General features: G+C 43.9%; 2 protein-coding genes across 2 annotated transcripts; one reads left to right on the forward strand and one right to left on the reverse strand.

The window, feature by feature from the left end:
- Nucleotides 1-1,594: 1,594 nt before the first annotated feature.
- rmnd5b (required for meiotic nuclear division 5 homolog B) lies at nt 1,595-7,064 on the reverse strand. The gene is made up of 10 exons (XM_063491054.1): nt 6,963-7,064; nt 4,699-4,882; nt 4,433-4,575; nt 4,210-4,347; nt 3,922-4,022; nt 3,635-3,801; nt 3,360-3,525; nt 3,099-3,201; nt 2,851-3,005; nt 1,595-2,540 (listed from the first exon to the last, which is right to left on the reverse strand). Exons 2-10 carry the CDS (start codon nt 4,835-4,837, stop codon nt 2,477-2,479), a joined length of 1,176 nt encoding a protein of 391 aa, XP_063347124.1. The 5' UTR covers nt 4,838-4,882; nt 6,963-7,064; the 3' UTR covers nt 1,595-2,476.
- A 4,027-nt stretch (nt 7,065-11,091) lies between these two features.
- On the forward strand, nt 11,092-19,171 carry si:ch73-43g23.1 (serine/arginine repetitive matrix protein 2). The gene has a single exon (XM_063488691.1). It carries the CDS (start codon nt 11,092-11,094, stop codon nt 19,102-19,104), a length of 8,013 nt encoding a protein of 2,670 aa, XP_063344761.1. The 3' UTR covers nt 19,105-19,171.
- Nucleotides 19,172-20,196: the final 1,025 nt, after the last annotated feature.

Consider the following 20,196-nt stretch of genomic DNA (forward strand, 5'->3'; position numbering starts at 1 on the left):
ACTGAATGCCAAGAAAATGTTGGCAGGGATGAAGGTTTAACACCTGACTTTTCTCAGGTAAAAAATGTGCCATGGAAACACAAAAGTGAGAAAGAGACAAAGCACATGCAAGTCCATAATGCAGGGTGATAATCTGAATAGATACGAGCTGCAGCTGACTCACAGGCCCTTACCTTGGCATTTAAAACATTATATAAACTAGGGCTTAATATAACCGTGCAGCTCCAGAGAGGCTGAGTGATTTACTGAAGTGGGATGAGGAAAGATTCTTACCTCTCACATGCTGTCAGTCTGTGGGAGTACTGCAGCGCTGCAAGGCAGCACCACGGTTTATCTAATAAATTAATGTGCTGGTTAAATATTAGTGAATTATTTCAGAAGATAACATTTCTAGCTGTGAAACTGGAATACAAATCTGTTTTCTCAAACACATCAACGCTATTTAGGTTGACACTAGTGCCACCAAGTGGTAGCTACACAAATGCCTCCCCGTGTGGTAGGAGCAGTCCATCACCAAGTCCCAGTACAAGCCTCCATAAACCAACTGGAGTATAAATTTTTATTTTAATTTCAGATGCAAGTATATGAAACATGTTAGAGGATAAATATTTACAATAAAAGTCGCATAACACAAAAGCAGGAAACGCACACATCCAGCTAAAAAAAATTAAAAAAAAAAAAAAGTTAATACATGTAGTACGAAGCGCTAGCAGTCTATCTGCAGGGACAGTCAAAGAAGCAGAGAATGATTGTCAACCAAAGAGGAGGAAAGCGGAGAGGAAACTCCACACAAAGCCGAACTGATTCAAAATCAAACCCTAAAGCTGAGTGTAATGCTGGTGCAGTGCTTGCTGAGAGAAGAAAAAAAAAAAACCCTCACTAATGTGCGAGGTGACATCACTAGGAACTTGCACTATTAACATCTAAACATGGTAAACACTGCCTTGGATGTTGTGAGACTGCAGAAATTGACTGTATATCCACACACACACACACACACACACACACACACACACACACACACACACACACAGGTTCCACAACCTTCAAAGCAATCGGCATCTAAAGATGTATAATCTTTGTTCAAGACTCCTTTTATAAATGTACAACTTTAATACTAAATGCAAAGTGTGGTATGAACTGTTACAATGAGCCCTGAGGAAATGTAGGGGTTTTTAAATGTCACTTATTCCGACTCCATCTCAAATAAAAGCCAACCCTACGCAGCAGAGGCGTTTTCTACATATTAAACAACAGCCACGGTGACCAGAGGGCTTCTGTATCCACAAAAAGTAAAGCTTAACCACAAGCCTACAGTCACTGCAAGCCAGACCATGCGGCTACCATCACACCAATTTACATCTCCAAATCACATGGCGTGCAAGCTCAGGACACACAACAAGGGGGCACAGTAAAGCGATGGTGCAGCCGTGATGTGAACTGTGGAGTCGTCGGCTCTCAAAGTTACGCAGTAGTAGTGTTGAATGTGCCTGTTGCTCTTCTGTTTACTATTTTACACAAGCCACTGCAGTGATTGTGATTAAAAAAACAAAACAAAAGAAAACAGGAACAAAACACATTTCACAGTAGTATATATAGATATATATATATATTTTTGTTTGCTTTTTCCGTATTTGTTAAATACATACATAGAACAAGACAAATGGCTTCTATAATGAGGAAAGTTTTGCTGGTGTGGTCATACACAAAAGAAAAGCTGTTCCCACCGTCGATAGATAATCTGATCTGAACAGATGCGTCAGCTGACAGTGAGTTTTAAGCTACGTGAGGACTTTATTACACTATGGAGGACTAATGAGTCACAATCAGAGTTCGGCTCGAGAGAGACCTTCAGTTTCCCCTCACCAGCAAATAATACACCTTCAATAGTTTGTAACTCAGCGTGTTGCTTTCATGTATAACGGAAGTTTATTACCAACCTGAAATCAGAAACTGCTTATCTACACCATGTACCCACACTCTACACCCATTCATTATCATTCTGCTTCTGTCCAAAAAAAATAAAAGGAAAAGAAACAAAAGAAAAAAAAAGAAGCAGTCATCAAACTCAAATTAAGTTGATAAAGCCAAGAAAGCAAACACTAGCAAGTATTACATACTTGAAAAAGATAAGCGTATAACTCTGCAGGCATTTGCAAATGACTTCCAATAGATGATCCTTTCTCATAGGTGCTGCTTCGTGAGGATGTTCCCATTACCGACTGACTCCTCACTCTACTACAGGTTTGTCAATGGACCATCCCTTTCTGGACTCCTTATATTATGCAAAGTTAGAGGGTCCGAGGTGGGTGACGGGATGCCCAAGGCAGTCCAGAGGAGCACTGGGGAAAAAAACCTTAATGCTTACCATAACAGGCCAGAAGGCCAGGGACAGAGGAAAAGGGTCAGAGCAAAAGGTCCTGGAGACGCAAACAGCTCCAAGCAACTTCATCCTTGATGAGGAGAGAGTAGCGTATCAAAAGTAGATCTGCTTGGCATGTGACGGATTCTGCTCCATGGGGCAGTACGGGCATTTCAACCTGAGGAGGACGAGAGTCAGCATCTTTGAATTCTTTTATCCTACATTTGTACCTTTCAGTGAATCACTTGCATTTCATTTTCTAACTGCAATTATAATTTTGTTCAGGAATAAAACTTTTGGGAAAGCCGTGACTGAAATTACAGTTTATAATCCCCTCAATATCAGACTCAGCATGTAACTTATAAGTCTTAATTTCTTTGCATCTGGGTGACTAGTAAAACTGAACGTTTTGATCCTGGAAAATAGTGAAAGTGCTTTTAACCAACACTGACTTCCAAAATAAATAAATTCCTTTTTTGCTGACTTACTTCCCAGCATTGGTTAGTTTGTTGAGAGCATCTCTGGAGATGACGTGTCCACAGATGAGCTTCATGGGAGGATTGCTCTCTGACGTTTGCTGTCGAAGAATTGGGCAGGCGAACACAGAGTGGTACCAGCACTTCTTCCCGAGGTCAATTTCAATCTGTCAGGTACAGACAGGACACGAGTGAGCTAACGGCTCAGGAATTATTCTGAGGAGGGATAACTGCATTTTAAAAACTCTAAAAGGACTTACAGGCAGCTCGTCTTTGTGTGTCCACACTCCACTGCACTGTCTCTGCTCTATCACCTGTTTGATGTTCATCAGCACAGGCAAGGCCATGCATCCTGATGCAAAACTGCAGAGAAACAGATATGGCATTGTTGATAAGACAGCATAAAGATGGCACATGTCTAATAATTACTAAAATAATAACAAAGCAGCTAAAAACTGTTCCACTTCCGGTGTTAAACTTGATGACAGGTGATCTAGTTCACTGTTCATATTTTTCCTAACCTAACACTTAGTGGCGATTCTACAGAGAGGCCCAGCAAAGCGCAGGCATCCCGGGTGAAGATGTTGCAGATCTCAGCCCACTGATTTGTCTCCAGCAAGCTGCGGTACGGTGAGTTTTCAATGCCATGACGCAGGTACACCAAGCTGCCCATCAGAATCTGGATGTCTGCAAAAAAATGAATAAATAAAAGTGGTGGAAAATACACACACACACACAAAAAAAATAAAAAGAAAATATCTAAATTCTTGTTACATGGAGATACTATAATGCTTACCTCTCTGGTGCTGTGAAGCAAAGGGCTGGAAGTGCCTGGCATACTGCAAGGCCTCCATTTGGTTGCTGATTCCTCCACTGAGCAAGCTGATGAAGTACAAGCGGTGCAACTTGAACTCTAAACTGCTGTTCAGGTCCAGAAGACGCTGCCGATTCGTCACAGCCCACCTACAGAGACACGGAAGAAACACTCAGCTACTGAACGTAAACACTCCTCAACTAAAGATTTATCAGTTGTGTTAGAAGGAAGCAGATGATTAAAACAATAGATACAGAAAGACCACATACTCTAGTGCTGGCCTGAGGTCCTGCATCCTCAGAGCTTCAAGGATCCTGTTTAGCTCCAGGAAAGGCTGCTTCATGCTCATGTCTATAACTACACCAGACTCCTAGAAAATAAAACTACTTTTAAGAATTTCTAAGACTTATCTTCACAAAAACAGCATTACACAACATTTCAGCCAAAACTATTTCTTCACTCATCAGCATTTCATAAAGAATCACATCAAAGCTATTCAGGCAAATATTTCGCACTAAATAAATAAAAAATAAAGGTTGGAGGTTTCAGCTCTTTACCTGACAAAGGTCTTCTGCTACACTGAGCATCCCTTGTCTGTACAGGTGTTCCACAATGGATTCACTCAGGTATTTCTGTCTCTCCGGGGTGTCCCACACGGTCTCTGCCACAACAGCACTGATCTCTGCATCGAAATTCTACAGAAAAGCATGCCAGAGGTGACGGACATGTTCTAAAACATTTTCAAGGAAAGTTGAAGAGAAACCTGTAGCCGTTCCTCACCCTGTCGATGGCTTTGCCAACTTTAGACACGCTGCCGTGGATGTCCTTGTGTCGAGAGGCTAGCATCTGCACTGTTTCTTTGATATTTTTACAACACTGCGCCATAGTCTGTGATAGGACCGATAAATCTGCATCTTGTACTCCTGTTGGAGAAAAAAGGTAAAGGTTTAATGTGCCAAACCAGAGAAGATGGAGCACAGAGACCACGAACCTTCCATACAATTTCAATCATTGACACATATTAAACTAACAGTGTTCAGTCTTACCAAAAGCAACTAGCTGTCCTCGTATCTCACAGACGCTGCGCAGGAGTTCATCTAGCCTCTCCTCAGACTGGTGGCCGTACATTACAAAGCGATGGAGCACCTTCTCCAGCTCCCGCTCCACACATGCACACTGTTCCATGGTTCAGGCTGGAACCCGCACACACAATAACAATAACACTAACACCTAGAAAAACAGAAATATGTTATTAACTAAGTGTTTTGATATTTATTTGAAAGACTTTTGAAACTGTAGTGATGATACAGTAGCATGCAGTATTGAGCCTCCAATCATTTGTTTACATTTTACACAAAATATTTGGTATGCCTACTTATAATAACACAGCCTGAACTCTCTTAAGCAGCTTTCTCGTAATTTCTTCTGTGTGGTCTCAAGGAATAGTTCTCCAGGCTTCTTGAAGGAATATTTAAAGTTCTTCTTTGGATGTTGGTGTTCTCTATCTAGGTATGCTTTTACTGTACTGGCAGTGTGTTTGTTATCATTGTCATGGTGAAAAATTAGGTTCTTCCAATCACATGTTATTTCATGGTGGTTCAAATTCCAGCAATTTTGGCATGATCTCCAACACCACTGGGTGAAATGCAAACCCAGACAGCCTCCACCATGTTTTACAGACAGTTGACATTCTCGCCCTACCTCCTCTGTAAATACCAACCATGATTTGAACCAAAAAAAAAAAATCTAACTTGGATTCAACAACTTGTGTGTTTCTGCAACAGGCTCCTACTAACAAAGTGCTTAAAGATGCAATCCTAAATTGGTTCTTTGCCAAATTTTCACTCATGTGTAGATACAACACTGGAAAAACCTTGTTGATACTGATTCTGTTGGTGCCTTTTTACACTCGAGTCATTCGTAGGTCACTCATAGCTAACAACCAAAAAAAAAAAAAAAAAAAAAAGTAAAAATGAGTGTAAAAGATGCCCTTTAGAAAACCTGGAGAACTAGACTACTTGAAAAAAAAATTACATGATTATAATGGAATGAGGAGTAGCTCTTGCACAGCACTGCATATCATCTGGAAGTTGCATTTTCAATGAGAGAAATGTTTTGTCACTCATCCACGTGTCTTCTTCAGTCTCTTAAGACTGACTACAGGGTTCCCCAGCCTTATAACAAAGCATTTGCATTCTTACAAAACTGGCACAATTGCCTGAGGTCAGTTTCATGTTCTTTAATGTGCAATTTGCCATGACCATCGATCAATAGCACCATTTACAGAAAATTGGAGAATAGCTGCATACTGGGAATCACCAACTTAAATAAATTTTAAGTTATTTAAAAGTTCTAAAGAATCTTTGGGATTCTCAGTGAACACAAATGTGCATTTCTATACAGATACGTTTTAACAAATAACCTTTGTAATTAAATAAGCCGAATAAAGTTGTTTTTTTATCTGACATTTTAAGAGCTAAACACAAGATTTAGGATAAAACACTACAAGTTTTTAATGACAGAAATATTAACAAATTTTATTTCACACTGAAAATACTCTAATACTCTAATCACAGCTGCCTCTAAAACAAGTATGCCCGATCAGTAATAATGTCTTAAAATACCTCCAACAGCTGTTCGGTCCTACCCCGATTCAAAGTTTGGCCTGCGTGATAACATTAGCAAGGCCTTAACAACATCACAAACAAGCACACAATGTATGCTGCGGCCTGCTATTTACGTCTCAGCTGTAACTGTAATTTAACAACCAAGTTATGATATTAAACATTGCATGTCTGCATGCTGAAATTAAGACTTTTTAAATAGAAAAGCTTTACTTAATGGTAACGCTTTGCCGTAGCTCACCGCTAGTAAGCCGACAACAGAATATGTCCACCTACCGTAAAGGAGCTAGCCAACATTAAGGCTCAAACGGACTTCTCTTTTAACGTTTTAATGACAAGTTTCCTACGTTGTTATTTTTTACTCAAAATTACTCTTTTTTAAGTACCATAAATTATTACGTAATTAATTAATATGTTAACTAAGAAAAAAAAAAAACAAGCCGCCGCACAGCTAACATAAACAAACGGAATCGCAGTCGCTAGCTGGCTACAAAAGCTCGCCATTGCTAGCAGCTAGTTAACTAGTAGATGTTAGCGATCTGCTTACTGACAAGGCCCAAAAAATTTCAGGAGAGAATGTCAACCCGCTTGTCTGCACTATTTTGCCTTATCCTAACAGTCAACACACACGTCGCGGTTCAGCTGAATATTGACAGATATTTTTTTAAATAAAAAAATGCACCCACCTGCCGTGCTAATTACTTAGCAAACATTAGCGTTAGCCACTTCTGTGTTATGACAACACTTCGGCAGCACCGTAATGCGGATCTTCCTGCGTCGCATCCTACGCTAACGTATCGTTTCAAAATAAAAGTCAGTGTCTCTGCGACAGACTAATTCAAGCACGACTTCAAGGGTACAAGACTTTAATACTTGTATGCGGTTCATAGGTTAAGTGGTTAGCACGGGATACTATATTATTATTTAGATCTGTATTAACAGATATTTAGATCTGTATTAACAGATCTAAATACTTAACCCAATTTTAGTTTCTGAGTTTATTTGTAGAAAATTTATCATATCACGTTTTAAATATTATGTCTCAACCTTTAGTGTCATTTAGTTCTGGCGAAGCTTTAATAAATCAGTTATGATGAAAACAAATAATAATGAGAGAGAGACAGAGCTGGAAGTGTGTCTACTGTTGCCCCTGCCTGTGCAAAGTTAATCACATCCTAAAAGAGCAACTAGGTCAGTTCAAAAAAGATAGATTTGAAATGTGATATATATGTTTATATTCTTTCTGTTTGTCATAAATACTGGCACTTAAATAGCCCATCATGAGACTAGAGCCTTGTTTAGCATCATATCCCTCAGTTAGAACACCAGCAGCAAAAGTATCCTACCTATAATGATTTTTTTTAAGTAACTCGTGTTTATCTTCACACACAAGGGAGTGCTGTGAGCAGACAGCGTTTGGCATTTGCTCTGCATGTGAACACTGAACATCAGCCTAGCCAAGCCAGAGCCAAGCTCTGTGCAAGGTTCTAGTTTTTTTATGCATGTACAGCTGAGGTCAGAAGTTTACATGCACTCAGTTTGGGCATGAATATCATGGTAATTTTGGGCTTTTAATGATTTCTTTGAATTATTCTTTTTTATGGGTGGAATAATTTACAGAAAGCATCTTTAATGACTTTAAAAAAAAACAAGATTTGGGTGCTTAAATTTTACATTTATTTTGAATTTTCGTGTATTGAGAGGGTACCCACCAAGAAAAAGGCCCTTCCTCCAAAAATGACACCTTCAAGCTTGACTGACGTTTGCTCTCATGGACAAGTCAAATCCTTCTGAAGAAAAGGTTTATGGTCAGGCGAGAAAGATAATGTGCTACTGGGCCACAATGAGAAGAGGAGGCTTTCAATCTAAGAACACTAGCTGTCAAGCATGGTAGTGTTAGCATCATCCTCTGGGGCTATTTTGCTGCTACTGGTGCTGGTATATTACACAAAATGGTTAGATTAATGAAGGAGGAGGACTGCCTCTAAATTCTTTAACTCCACCTTAAATCAACAGCTGGATGGTTGAAACTTGTAACGGGACAGTGATAACAAACACACATCAAATGGATAAACAGGCTAATTAAAGCTTCTGGAATGGCCTTCCCAAAGCCCTGACTGCAACCCTATTGACAGGTTGTGGAATAAGCTTGAAAGCAGAGTCTTTGGCAGTTAACTAACCGATTTAGATGAAGTATACCAAACATGCTGAGAAGAGTGGTCAGATATCCAGGCACAATTATGCCAGAAGCTTGTTGATAGCTACCAAAAGCATCTAATCGAGGTGCAACTTGATACTGGACAATTAACCAAATATTAGTGAATTGAGCATGTATGCTTTGACCCCATGCAAATGAGAGGAAATCCAAAATATATTCAAACTGGTGCACTCAATTCATGTTTTTTAAGCCATTAAAGATGCATTTTGTACAATCATTCCAACCTGGAAAAAGAACAGTTCACAGAAATCTTTAAAAACCCCAAATTCCCACAACATCCATGCCCGTGATGAATGCCTGTAAACATCTGAGCACAACTGGAGCTTATTGTTCATGCCCAACTTATGAGGGCAAGGGTGGGTGAGGTCTTTGGACTTGAGCAGTATGGCGTGACTAATCTATCAGTGATGTAGACCAAAGCTCCCCATTGCCGAGGTGCTCATCATTCTTTCCCTCTGAGTCCTCCTCCAGTCTGCTGCACTGCCATAACCGCAGAGGTTCAAATTTATCAGCCCTCCTTTACCCTTTATCTCACACCCAGTACACCGTTACGCATTGATGCAAGTATGCATGCATTTCTGTCCAGCGGTTTATGCTTTATGGGTCTGAACAGCCATATTTTACACATTTCCCTAGTGATATTCCCAGTTTTGTTTTGTTTGTTTTTTACAGCAACCCATTACACATAAAATCACATGATATCTTTGCAATGACTGTTGGAAAAAAAAGCATATATCTGTATTTATGTTGTGTGATTAGAGCCACAGTAAACAGCTCCACAGAGGTCAGTGACTCCAAATTCCACAGTCAACCATAAAATTTAATTTAGCAATGTGTGTCGCTTAATACAATAGAATAGGCTTAGTGAAAATTACCATACCATACATAAAACCTGTCATTAACGTTCCACTGTACAAACATAATCACAGTCCTGTGTGCTCAAACATTTTCCACTTGCTACAGATGACTTAATGACTGAGAATGAATGATAATCTCATGAGGTATTAGGTATGGGACAGAGGGCTTATCCACACTCACTACCAACCAACATGTTTAGGCAACCTGAGACTCATTGGGCAATACAGTTGTAGCAACAGTAATAAGAACAGTAAAATGACATGACCCCTTTTTGTTTAGTAGGTTTGGCTTAACACTTTACATGCATTTGATTGATGGGCACTCATGAATGTTTAATTAAAGCTAAGGATGTTCATAGGCTACGAAGATCATGGATCTTAATATTTAACAATATTATTAGGGAAAAACAGCAGGATGTAGAAAGTTTAAGACCTTTAATTGTTGCATGCCGCAAAAATGCAATTCAGCAGAGGTCTGCATGTGAGTTATTATTAAAACTGGATAATCTGCGCTAGACTTTGACCTTTTCCCCAGATACACACAGATAAGCAAAGGTGTAAGTTAAGTTGGATGTATTTAACACCTGGACAATGTGTGTGCTGCACTTCAAACTCCACTTTTCCCTTTTTTTTCTCCTCCAGCACACAGTGGAATGACTATGGCTATCTGGCCCCGATAGTATTGGTCTATATATAGAGGAGCCCTGTGACTGAGCTGGCTGTAAGTGTCAGATTCCAGGCGCACTCATCCGTCCTGGCTGGATCAGCACCTGCTGCTAACTATACACCCACCCACCCCTGTGCCGCACCCCATCCCAGCTCACACAGGAAAGTCTGTGCCCAACCAAACCCCAGTCTGCACAAGAAAAGAGATCCATGATAGATACAGTAAGCACTTTCCCTGTTGCCAGTGCAGAAGGGAGGGGCAGAAATACAGTCCAGAAGATGTAATATGTCTGGGTTAGATGCCCCTCTTTGCTTTTTCTATTCAAGTCTGATACATGGCAGTGCCTCTGACACTGTGCTGTCAGTGGGCCACCGGCAGACAGAGCTGGACGGATCTTCTCAGTCCTGGATTCAGCTTATGAAGAGACGTTTTGTCAGCTTGGGGTGTTTTGTGGATTGAACGGGTAGTTTGTCCGATTTGGGACGGATACCACAACAAAGAAGAATTCAATGTCCCTGGGAAGTCTTCATCAGTGGCTAAAGGTAGAGTACCAGCCTTTCTCTGTCTACTTGCACAAGGAGAGGGCTTTTTCTAAAGTTTGGATAAGGGATATGTGTTGGTGAAAGTTAATTTAAATATTGTTACTCTATGGATCTAGGATAATCTCTTTGTGAGATTCAAAATCTCTTCTTGTGAGATTCTGAGTCTGTAGCACAAAAAGATTTGGAGTCAAAATAAATGTTCATATAGCTTGCTGTATTGGTTTAATTACAAGTTACATAACAAAGGTATTGTAGATGGAGTTATTATTAGAACATTAGGGCACCAAAAGATAATTTCACTCTAGGGAAGTTAAGTAAAAGGAATCAATCCAATTCTAGGTTCTACATTTGTCATTTCTATACTTTTGCCTCTCACGGATATTTATCAGCTATTACTGGTACTACAAATGAATGAGCTACACAATGTGCAGATGACTGTATCTTATTTCTAGTCCAGGAACGGAGCCCAGAACAGGCAAGAGGAGCAGACTGGACTGGCCACAGTGAGAATTTGGAGCTTGTGGACTAGCAATGGACAGCTGGACTCTCCAGGGGGACAGCTACTCCTTCCTGCGTAGTGCCCCCCGCACCTTTTCCCTTTGCCATCGTGACGGCACCCCCAACCACGTTGAAATATTCGACATTATCAACATCCCTTCTCAGCGCAGCGCCATCTCCGAGACCACCTGCCTGTGTGACATTTTCGGAGACGACTGTGAGTCGGCGTCTCTCTCAAGCAGCCCCGCTGTAGGGCCCTTTGTCCCTTCCCAGAGGGAGGTGGATGGGACGGCTGCTGCGTCACCTCTGTTGGACGAGCTGAACGATTCCTCTGGCTCTTACCACACAGCACAGGGCTCCAGTGAAGGCGAGGAAGGCTTTGAAGATTCGAGAGACAAGCTTTACAGTCCCCCACTGCAGAGGCTTCTGGAGGCCAAAGGGCTGAGCTCTAGACATCCAGAAGTTTCTGAGGACAGCAGCGCAAATTCACAACCAAGAAGTAAATCACCAGCACCTCAGCTTAGCACAGCCAGCCCTTCTTTCCAAAATCCCAGCACTGGTGAGAGGACACCTTCTCCTGAACATAACAGCCCCTGTATCTTCAGTCCAGAGAGAAGACTATCATCTTTGTCCTCCTCCTCGGCTGAAAGAAGGCCTTCATCGTCCTCACCTGATCCAAAACAAACGCTTTCAGAACCTGAACCAATAAGAACAACTCCTTCATTCAAAGACAGCAACAGCAGCCCGTCACATCAGTCTCTAACTCCAAGTCCCTCTCTTGAACCCAGAAACTGTATCAGCCAGTCGTGCTGTGAATCAGTGAACCCTCATTTTTTACCTGAGTTTGGAGTAGCACAAGACACACCTGAGCCAAAAGCTGCTAACTTAAATCAAAACAGTAGTCCATCAGCTGAGCTCCCATCCAAAGACTTTTCTCAGGATTTTACAGAATCAGCCTTTGAATTAAGAGCCTCTCATTTATCCCCTTCACCTTCACCCACAGATTTATTATCTAATTTAAGAGAAACACCGGACTCCCCTGAGCTTAGTCATAGGTCCTCCTGCTCTGACACTCAGGCTTCATCTCCTTTCCCTGACCTAAGAGGGAGGATCTCTTTACCTGATCTCTTCAGCAGAGGCTCTACGCCTGAGATAAAAGATTCTCCCCGCACATCAGGTCCCTCTACTGCAGAAAGAGAAACAGCAGCTACTCCTGAAAGCCAAAGGTTATCAGTGGAAGCAGGCAGTTCTGTTTCCACTCCTGGCCCACGATACACCCCTCCCTCACCTGTCATTTCAAAAGCATCATCCCCTGAGCTTGTGGAGGGTTCAGTCTCACCTGATTTCAGAAACACAGTTCCCTCACCTGGCCTGCTCAGCGCTGCCTCTCTGATTAGACCTGGGTCAACAACTCCCTCTCCTGAACGCTCACCAGAAATAAGACAGGCGACTTCCCCTGTGGTAAGTTATAGTTTATCTCCTTCACCTGCATTTAGAGACAGCTGCTCTCCCATCGAGCACAGATATACTTCTCCCTCACCTGAAATCAGGATTACAGCATCCTCTCCTGAGGTTGGCAGGAAAGAGCGACCTTTATCAGCGTCTCCTCTGCTGGAGCCTCTCTTCGACACATCCCCATCAAGAAGCCTCACTTCCTCCCCTCACATCACAGGAATTTCTTACTCTGTTGTTCAACCCGAGGACAGGAGCAGTCCCCCATTTCCTGAACTCTCTCATCTCCCCGTCCCAGAGCCAGATAATACACCCATCCCCTCTGAAGAAAGGAGCCTCACCACAAGCAGAGACGATATAGCAGAGTCCATTGGCTGCTTCACAAGCTCTGCCCCAGAGACTGAAAAAACTCTGCTACATCATCCCAGGCACCAAACACCTTCACCTCAGCCAAATCATCAAACTCCCTCACCTGAACCAAGATTTCAAAGTCCTTCACCTCAGCACAAAAGTAGAGATCCATCACCTGCTGCTTCTCCGCACAGGGGTCAGCTATCACCAGCAGCCCTCTCTGCAGACTGCAACCCTCCCCTTGGATTAAATACCCTTTTGAGTGATAGGGACTCTTCTTCTGCAGTTATCACAGAAACACAGTCTCCCACATATTTGAGAAAAGAGAGTGAGCCACCCTCATTTGAGACAGTAACAAGGGACAAATCTCCACCTTTGGCTGCTGAAATCAAAGGCAGTTCACCAGCTCCTCTGCCTTTACCTCCTTTACCTATTTTACCAGAGGGAAAGTTAGATTGCCCACTAAAACTGCAAAGGGAAGAGAGAGAAGAAACACCAGAGGAAGTAAATATAGAGGATAAATCAGGCGCAGCTTCTTTCCCTCAGGAAAAAACAGATATTCATCTGCTCTTTTTTCAGAGAGAAGACACTGATAATAATCTCCCTTCTGAAATCAGCTGTCCTTCTCCTAATCTTTTAGTTCCCAAGAAGAGAAGTCCAAACCTCTCACCTGTTCACGGGGCTAAATCAAATTCACCTGCGCAGCCTCTGTGTGCTGCTCATTCCCCAACTTCTGACAGTAGCAGCTCTTTAAAATCTACATCTGAGACCTCAAGAGGACAGCTGTTAACCAAAGTTAGACCTGAAAACAGAGAGAGGTTCACAGAGGACATGTCCCATCATGCAAACAGAAGGCGGACCCCCTCTCCGCCACTCACCAGGTTTACACCTGTCCACATCATTGCCCCTGAGAAACCATACAGACAGTGGCAGAACAGAAGCTGCAGTCCCACTCATGTTGGCGCATCCTCACCTAGAGGCAATTTAAAGAAAGCGGTGACAAATAGGGAAAGCCCCGACAATAATAGCCAGGCCCACTGGGTCAGCCCAGGAAGGCAATTGGAAATGGAAAGGGGAATGCCACTGGAGCAGGAGAGGCAGAGAGGCAGAGAGAGGCAAAAGGATAGGGGGATGGAAAGAAATAGGAAGAGGGAGGAGCAGGTTCCTGAAACGGAAGAGGAGGGGTTGCAGGGGGACACCAGTTACAGAGGGGAACAGGTTGAGCTGTCATTCAGTGCCAGGAATAGAAAAGGACCTGCGAGTCGCGGTGCAGCTCCCACAAGCAGAGAGACCCGACAAGGGTTGCCAACAGCGCATTCCTATTCGGAGAGCTCGTCTGCCACAAGACGGCTACAGCAACAACAGAGTGTTCATAGACTCGCTTCACAACAAGCCACCAGGGGTTGTGCTGCCAGCAGACGACCTCAACCTCCTGCACCCCGAACCAAGAGCAGTGCTCCCGGACGTGCGGCCTCATACAGGCCCGGCCGAAGTTCCAGCTCCAGCATGGGGAGTGAACTTGACGAGGCAGACGATGAGGTGAAGTGGTTTACAGATGTGGCTTTCCGCAGCCTGTCAAGCCCTGATATAGATTACCTTGACATGTACAACTCAAGCCACCACTCATCCGCAAACATCTCCCAGCCATCTACCCAGGAGAGCCCGGCTGGGATCGGCACTGCCTGGCAAGCCTATGCTGACTTCAGAGGTTCTGTGCCAAAGTTGGACCATGATGAACTCTCCTCCCAGCAACCATCTGCATACTTCTCAGATGGCTTAGATCCATCTAGGCGCTATGAACTGGGCAGCTTTGAATGCGTAGATGTGGCTGTGGAAAGGGAGGACTCCAGGAAGCTGAGGAGAGGAGTCCCAAAGAGACAGATCCAGCTGAAAAAGAGGAATGATGCTGATGGGAAGCAAGATGGAAGCAGTGGAAATAGCAGTCCTGGGCTAGCAAGCATGGTGGAAAGCAACTCCCAGGCAAGTCAATCGAGAGGGACGTTTGTGAGGCAACACAGTACACCAGCAGCAATGCATGAGCACTACCCCTCTGACCACAGCCCTGAGCCCCATCTTCCCAATGTCAGAAAATCCCAACTCCAGAAATCTGCTTCTATGGATGAAACATGCACTAAAACTCAGATGGCTTCTTGCCTGATCAAGAATGTGTTGTCCAAAAAGATGCAAAGTGCTGATAAAGAACCTGATGAACAAGCAGGCGAAGGATTGAGCCCCACATTTGAGAAGAGCAGTCCACCAGCTGAGAGTCAAGTGGCACCACTTAAAGAATCACCAAGACCAGACATACATGACCTAAGTTCCAGTTTTCAATCGGATTATAGCCTTTCATCGGAGAGTATTCCCATGAGAGGGGAACCAAGCGCCAAGGATGAAGCTAAACCACCCAGAAGCTTTGGTGTGAGATCTAGTAACAGGCCGAGTTCATCCAGCAGCTGCAGGAGTGTTACCTTTTCCCTGACTGACAGTGAAGAGGCCGATTCTCAAAGCAGGAATGCAGTGCTGTCGCGATCTGAAATGCGATCAGAACTGAAGGTGCCATTCGATAGTAAGCAGCGCAGAAGTGGAGAACAACAAGCAGACTACAGCAAAACATACAAAAGGGAGGGTGACGACTCAGCAAATGCCACAGAAACTCCTTCTGCAGACGCAGCCCACAGCGCACAGTTCAGACCAACAAAGAGAGAGGGCGTGTGTGAAAGCCGGGAGGAACCTAAACAGTTGCAACAGGGTGACAACGGCGCCTTCATGTCTAAGACGCAAGCGATCAAACTGAAAGCTGTGGGGAAAAAGAAAGCCTCTTTAAATGTGTGTCTCACACCTGAAGCAGAAAACAAATCTGAGAGTACTTCACCAGATATATTTTTTAGACAAAACATGGATGAGAAAACAGAAGAAGAAGACGGAGATGAGAACAATAAAGCAAAAGGCCCGCTTCACAAAGTTAGAGATGTGAGGCGGCTTGTGAAGAATACTTATAATCTGTCCTTTAAAGCATCTAGTGCTGAAGAAAGTGTAGAAACTGCTGATGAAAAACATAAAGAAGAGGTCATAGCAGCAGAGGAGATGGATTTAAGACAAGGGATAAGGAGGGAGGAGAGGAGGGAGGAAAGAGCAGAGGTGTTCATGGCGGAGAGGACGGAGGAAGAGAAGGAGGAGGTAAAAGACTCAAAAATGTTAACCCCATCTCCACCACCTCACAGCAAAGGAAAGCCTCTGTCTGGTCCACAGCCAATGCAAATAGAATACAAAGCTGTTTGCTTGAAAGAAGACAAAAATAAAACATCACGTGTCAAAAAAGACTCAGAGAACCTAGGTGACAAATCCCAGGTTTTTTCAAAGCCCGTCACTGATGTGAGCAGAGAATCACAGTCTTTGAATGCACCAAACAACACAGTGTCAGACACTGAAATATCCAGACCATGTGAGCCTGGTGTAAACATTACAGCAGAACCACAAGAGACGCTGCCAGAAATCTGCAAAGTTCCAGACAGTGAGGATAAACCTGCGGCTGTAAGAACAGACAGGAAGCATCACATGCTTGGAAACCTCCCTAAAATACCCAGTAAGGAAAGAGAGGTGTCCACTGCTGTAGTGTTAATCAGGGAAGGACCGAGCAAGACCAGGACATCTGCATCTCCCACCCAGGAGATGGAGATCCAAACCCCAATCCTAGCACGGCCTGCTTCAATTTCACCTAAGCCCACTACCCCTGGTAGTGCCCCTGCTACTAGTGGCCACTCGGTGTCCATGTTATTAAAGGAGAAAGGCTACCAAGCTGACATTGGAGCAGTTGTGGGTGACAGCCAGAATGTATCTGGAGTTAAAGGAGTTCCCCGCAAGCATGTGAACTCTCTGGAGATCCCCCTTCAGACCGTTGCTCCTTCTGATGGAGGTTGGAATGAGTCTCATAGAGAGAGGACATTCTCCTCCTCATCTACCACTTCCGTCCCCTCAGCAGTGTCTGACAGCACAGATGCAACCACAAAAACCAGTGAAGACGAGGGAGGTAGCATAAATCCTGCAGAAAAAGACACTGCAAAACTAAGGAGTTTTTCTCAGGAACAAGCCCCACTCCCTACCAAGCAGAGGGACGTGTCAGATTTTGAAGCTGTGAAGAGATTAGATCCCACTTTCCCCCCGCGGTCACCTGCAATAAGGAGATTCAAACCACAGCCGATTCAGGTGAAATCACTGTCTAAAGAACCACAGAAAAAAGACATTCCCACAAGCTCTACTGGAAGCTCTACTGGAAACTCTAGTGGAAACAGCAGGCCTCAAATCATTGAAGTTAAATCCATAGCTAAAAATTCCCAAAAGCCAGTCGTGCCTCCAAAGCCGAACTGCAAATTTAAACCTGCAGATTTTGGCGTGACATCAAATGAAGCACATAGATCGTCGGCAGCAACATCGACTGCAAAGTCACAAAGTGACGAGAGGACTCAAACGATTGTAGTGAGCTCGCCAACAATCTACAGGAAGATTTCCACTGACTCCACATCAACATCTAATTTTTCAAGAAAACTAGCCGTGTCAGCGGTGTCCAGCCTCAAACCTCCACCCAGCAAAACAACTTCAACTGCCAGCTCCAGTCTCTCAAACCAGTCAGCAGAACCTCCAGACTCAGAGGCTACTAGTGACAGAGGGCAGATGCAGCAACCAGCTGCCTCTCCTCAGACTGCCAGATGTGCACAAAAAGCTTTAACCTCAGTTCCAACATCAGCCACCAGCTCAGGTGTAACCTCAGCTCCAGGTTCGGTTTCTGACCCGATTGCAAGCCAAACTACTGGACCCGCCTCAGCAGGAGTCAGCCAGACAAGCCAGACAAGCCAGCCGGCTGTTATGGATCGCGACAGCCAGCTGCAGTATCCCAGGGCAGCAAACCCTCATCAGCAACAAACTGTGCCACTGACTTCAAACAATACAACACAGCCCACTGCTGTTTCCACAACACAACTGCCAAGATATACGCACCAGCCATGCCACAGATCTCTCTCCAGTGAGCGCTCACAGAGGACCGACGACCTGCATTTTTATGCCTCTGATGACCCTCCAAGCTATGATGAACGAGAGAGCTTCAGTCCACTGACACTCCCGGATTTGACACCCTTGAGATCAAATCGCTTTCAACCCTCCTCCCGTCCTCCTGCCTGCCCCTGCACAGCTGGTTGCCCCACTCACATTGGTCTCCACCCTCCTCACCATCACCGAAGTCCCCATAACCTCACCCCACCGGCCCCCACGCATTCTCCGGGCCAGGCTCTACCTTACGCAGTGGCACAGCCTCCTCTTCGGCCCCACCAGTGCAGACCCGATGCTCAGCCAATGAGCTACCAGCCAGGCTCTCCCAAATCAAGCCCTTTTGGTCCAAGCCAGCAGCCAACAATATACCAGCCTCTCCACCAGCCTGCTCCCTGCGCTCCTCACCCCTCACTCATGCAGGCCTGCTCTGTGGACCGCTCGTTGCCCCCACCCCAGCACATTGACCCTCGACGGCCTCCTGTGCACAGATCCCCCCACCAGCAGCCACCGGGGCTGATAACTGGGGCTCCTTACAGCGATCCCAGCCACAATCACTCCCCTGGCCTTCCCTCTATGGATCCTCAGTTTCTATGTGGCACTCAAAGCATGGCAGGGCCTTCCTATGGCTCTGAATACGGGGGTGACAGCTCCAGTTTGTACTCAGAAAGCAGCTATGGGCAGACGCCTCGCAGAGTGCTCCTGGATCCTGAAACAGGGAAGTACTTTTATATTGAGGTGCCTGTTCAGCCTCTGAGGAAGATGCTGTTTGACCCAGAGACTGGCCAATATGTGGAAGTGCTCATCCCACAGCAAACAATATCACATTCAGGCCTGTATCCGCCCTCCGCAGCCCCCTACCCACCCCTCCCTAACCCCAGCATGTACGCCCCTGCTCCACAGTACATGCCCTATGCAGCTCCTGCTCCCCCAGCCCACCCCCAGGCCCAGCCTCAGCCACCCCGGTACCCCGAAGCATCAGCTGCAGCAGCAATGCACCCAAGCGGCTCCGGGGTCGGCTACAGAAATCCCTCTGGTCAGGGTTCAAAGCCCGAGCCTCAGAATCATCCCCCAGTGGACCACAGCTACCTGGAGAGCATGTATTATGTCCCTACAGGGATGAATACAAGCCCCAATCCCACCCCACCAGACTATTACCACAAACATCCCCCCAACTTACCCCCAACAGGGGGGAAAAGGTCCTGAAATAGAGGGTAGAGGCCGACTTCCTGGAGCCTGTTAGGTTTAAAATACACACTGTATAAATGGAGTGTCCAATGTTAGCCTGTAATGTTTTCACATTGCAACTGAAGACAGCAAGTCTTTGGTTGTTTTATTTTTTATTTGCTGCTATGTGCTATGCCAAATAGATGACTCTTGGGTATTCAAAATGCAAACAAGAAGGCCTTGTGTTTGAGGCGCTCTTTAAAAGTACTAACAAAAATGTGTATGTAGGATAATCAGGTCGTACTCTAAAGTCACTAGTAATGTGAAGACACTATAAATCCATAGGTTTATTGATTAATTGAGGTGTGTATTTTCTCTACAAATATCTCGAAAAACAAAACAAACTTGAAAATAGTGTTTTAAAAGAACCTCTTATTTATTTTATGATTGTGTTGCTCTTAATTTAATTAAGTTGGTGCACACGATGGCTGTAAAACAACAACATCAATGCCAATAAAATGTCTCATACAAAATTTTCTTTTCTTTCTTTCTTTGAATTTTTTGTTCTGATGCAATACTTTAGCCTTTATCTTGAAGCTGTTTTAAAATACTGGAAATCTTTGGTCATGCAACCTTTAATTTTGCCAGCGTAGCAATCTGATTCACAGGTTATTTCCTGATATCAGCTTAGTTTTAAAGTGATTTGTTTTAGGATGAAACATTAAAAATGGAGGCGAAATACTATTTTAATGAAATGCTCCACACATCAGTGAGATATTCTGCCAAAGCGGACAGGAAAATTAGGTAGTGTGACACTGCCCCCACTCCTCATCCTTGGAACAATGCATCAATGTACAAAATATAAACTTAATTAAAATATGCTTTGATAGTTCATAGTTCAAAAAACAATTAAAGAGATCCAAAAAAACACAGAAACTTTGGGCAACACTTAAGCACATAAGATGTCACTGTACAACAGATTATATAAACCTTCATATATGATAGTGATCCATTAATGTGTTCATTTGGCGTAAGAAGGTCTTATAGTGTGTAAATTATTTAAACAAATTATTAACTCACTATGATTTTTTTGTAAGGCGTAGAAAACACAAAAAAATGTACCCAGTCTGA

The sequence above is a fragment of the Pelmatolapia mariae genome, linkage group LG2, assembly GCF_036321145.2.
Source record: "Pelmatolapia mariae isolate MD_Pm_ZW linkage group LG2, Pm_UMD_F_2, whole genome shotgun sequence".
Taxonomy (NCBI): domain Eukaryota; kingdom Metazoa; phylum Chordata; class Actinopteri; order Cichliformes; family Cichlidae; genus Pelmatolapia; species Pelmatolapia mariae.

Bases quoted from the DNA above. Each gene is read 5' to 3' on its own strand.
- rmnd5b (XM_063491054.1), bottom strand. From the start codon at position 4,837: ATGGAACAGTGTGCATGTGTGGAGCGGGAGCTGGAGAAGGTGCTCCAT. The intron at 3,802-3,921 runs GTATGTGGTCTT...GTGTCTCTGTAG, and splicing joins GACCTCAGGCCAGCACTAGA to GTGGGCTGTGACGAATCGGC. The intron at 3,006-3,098 runs GTAAGTCCTTTT...TGTACCTGACAG, and splicing joins CACACAAAGACGAGCTGCCT to ATTGAAATTGACCTCGGGAA.
- si:ch73-43g23.1 (XM_063488691.1), top strand. From the start codon at position 11,092: ATGGACAGCTGGACTCTCCAGGGGGACAGCTACTCCTTCCTGCGTAGT.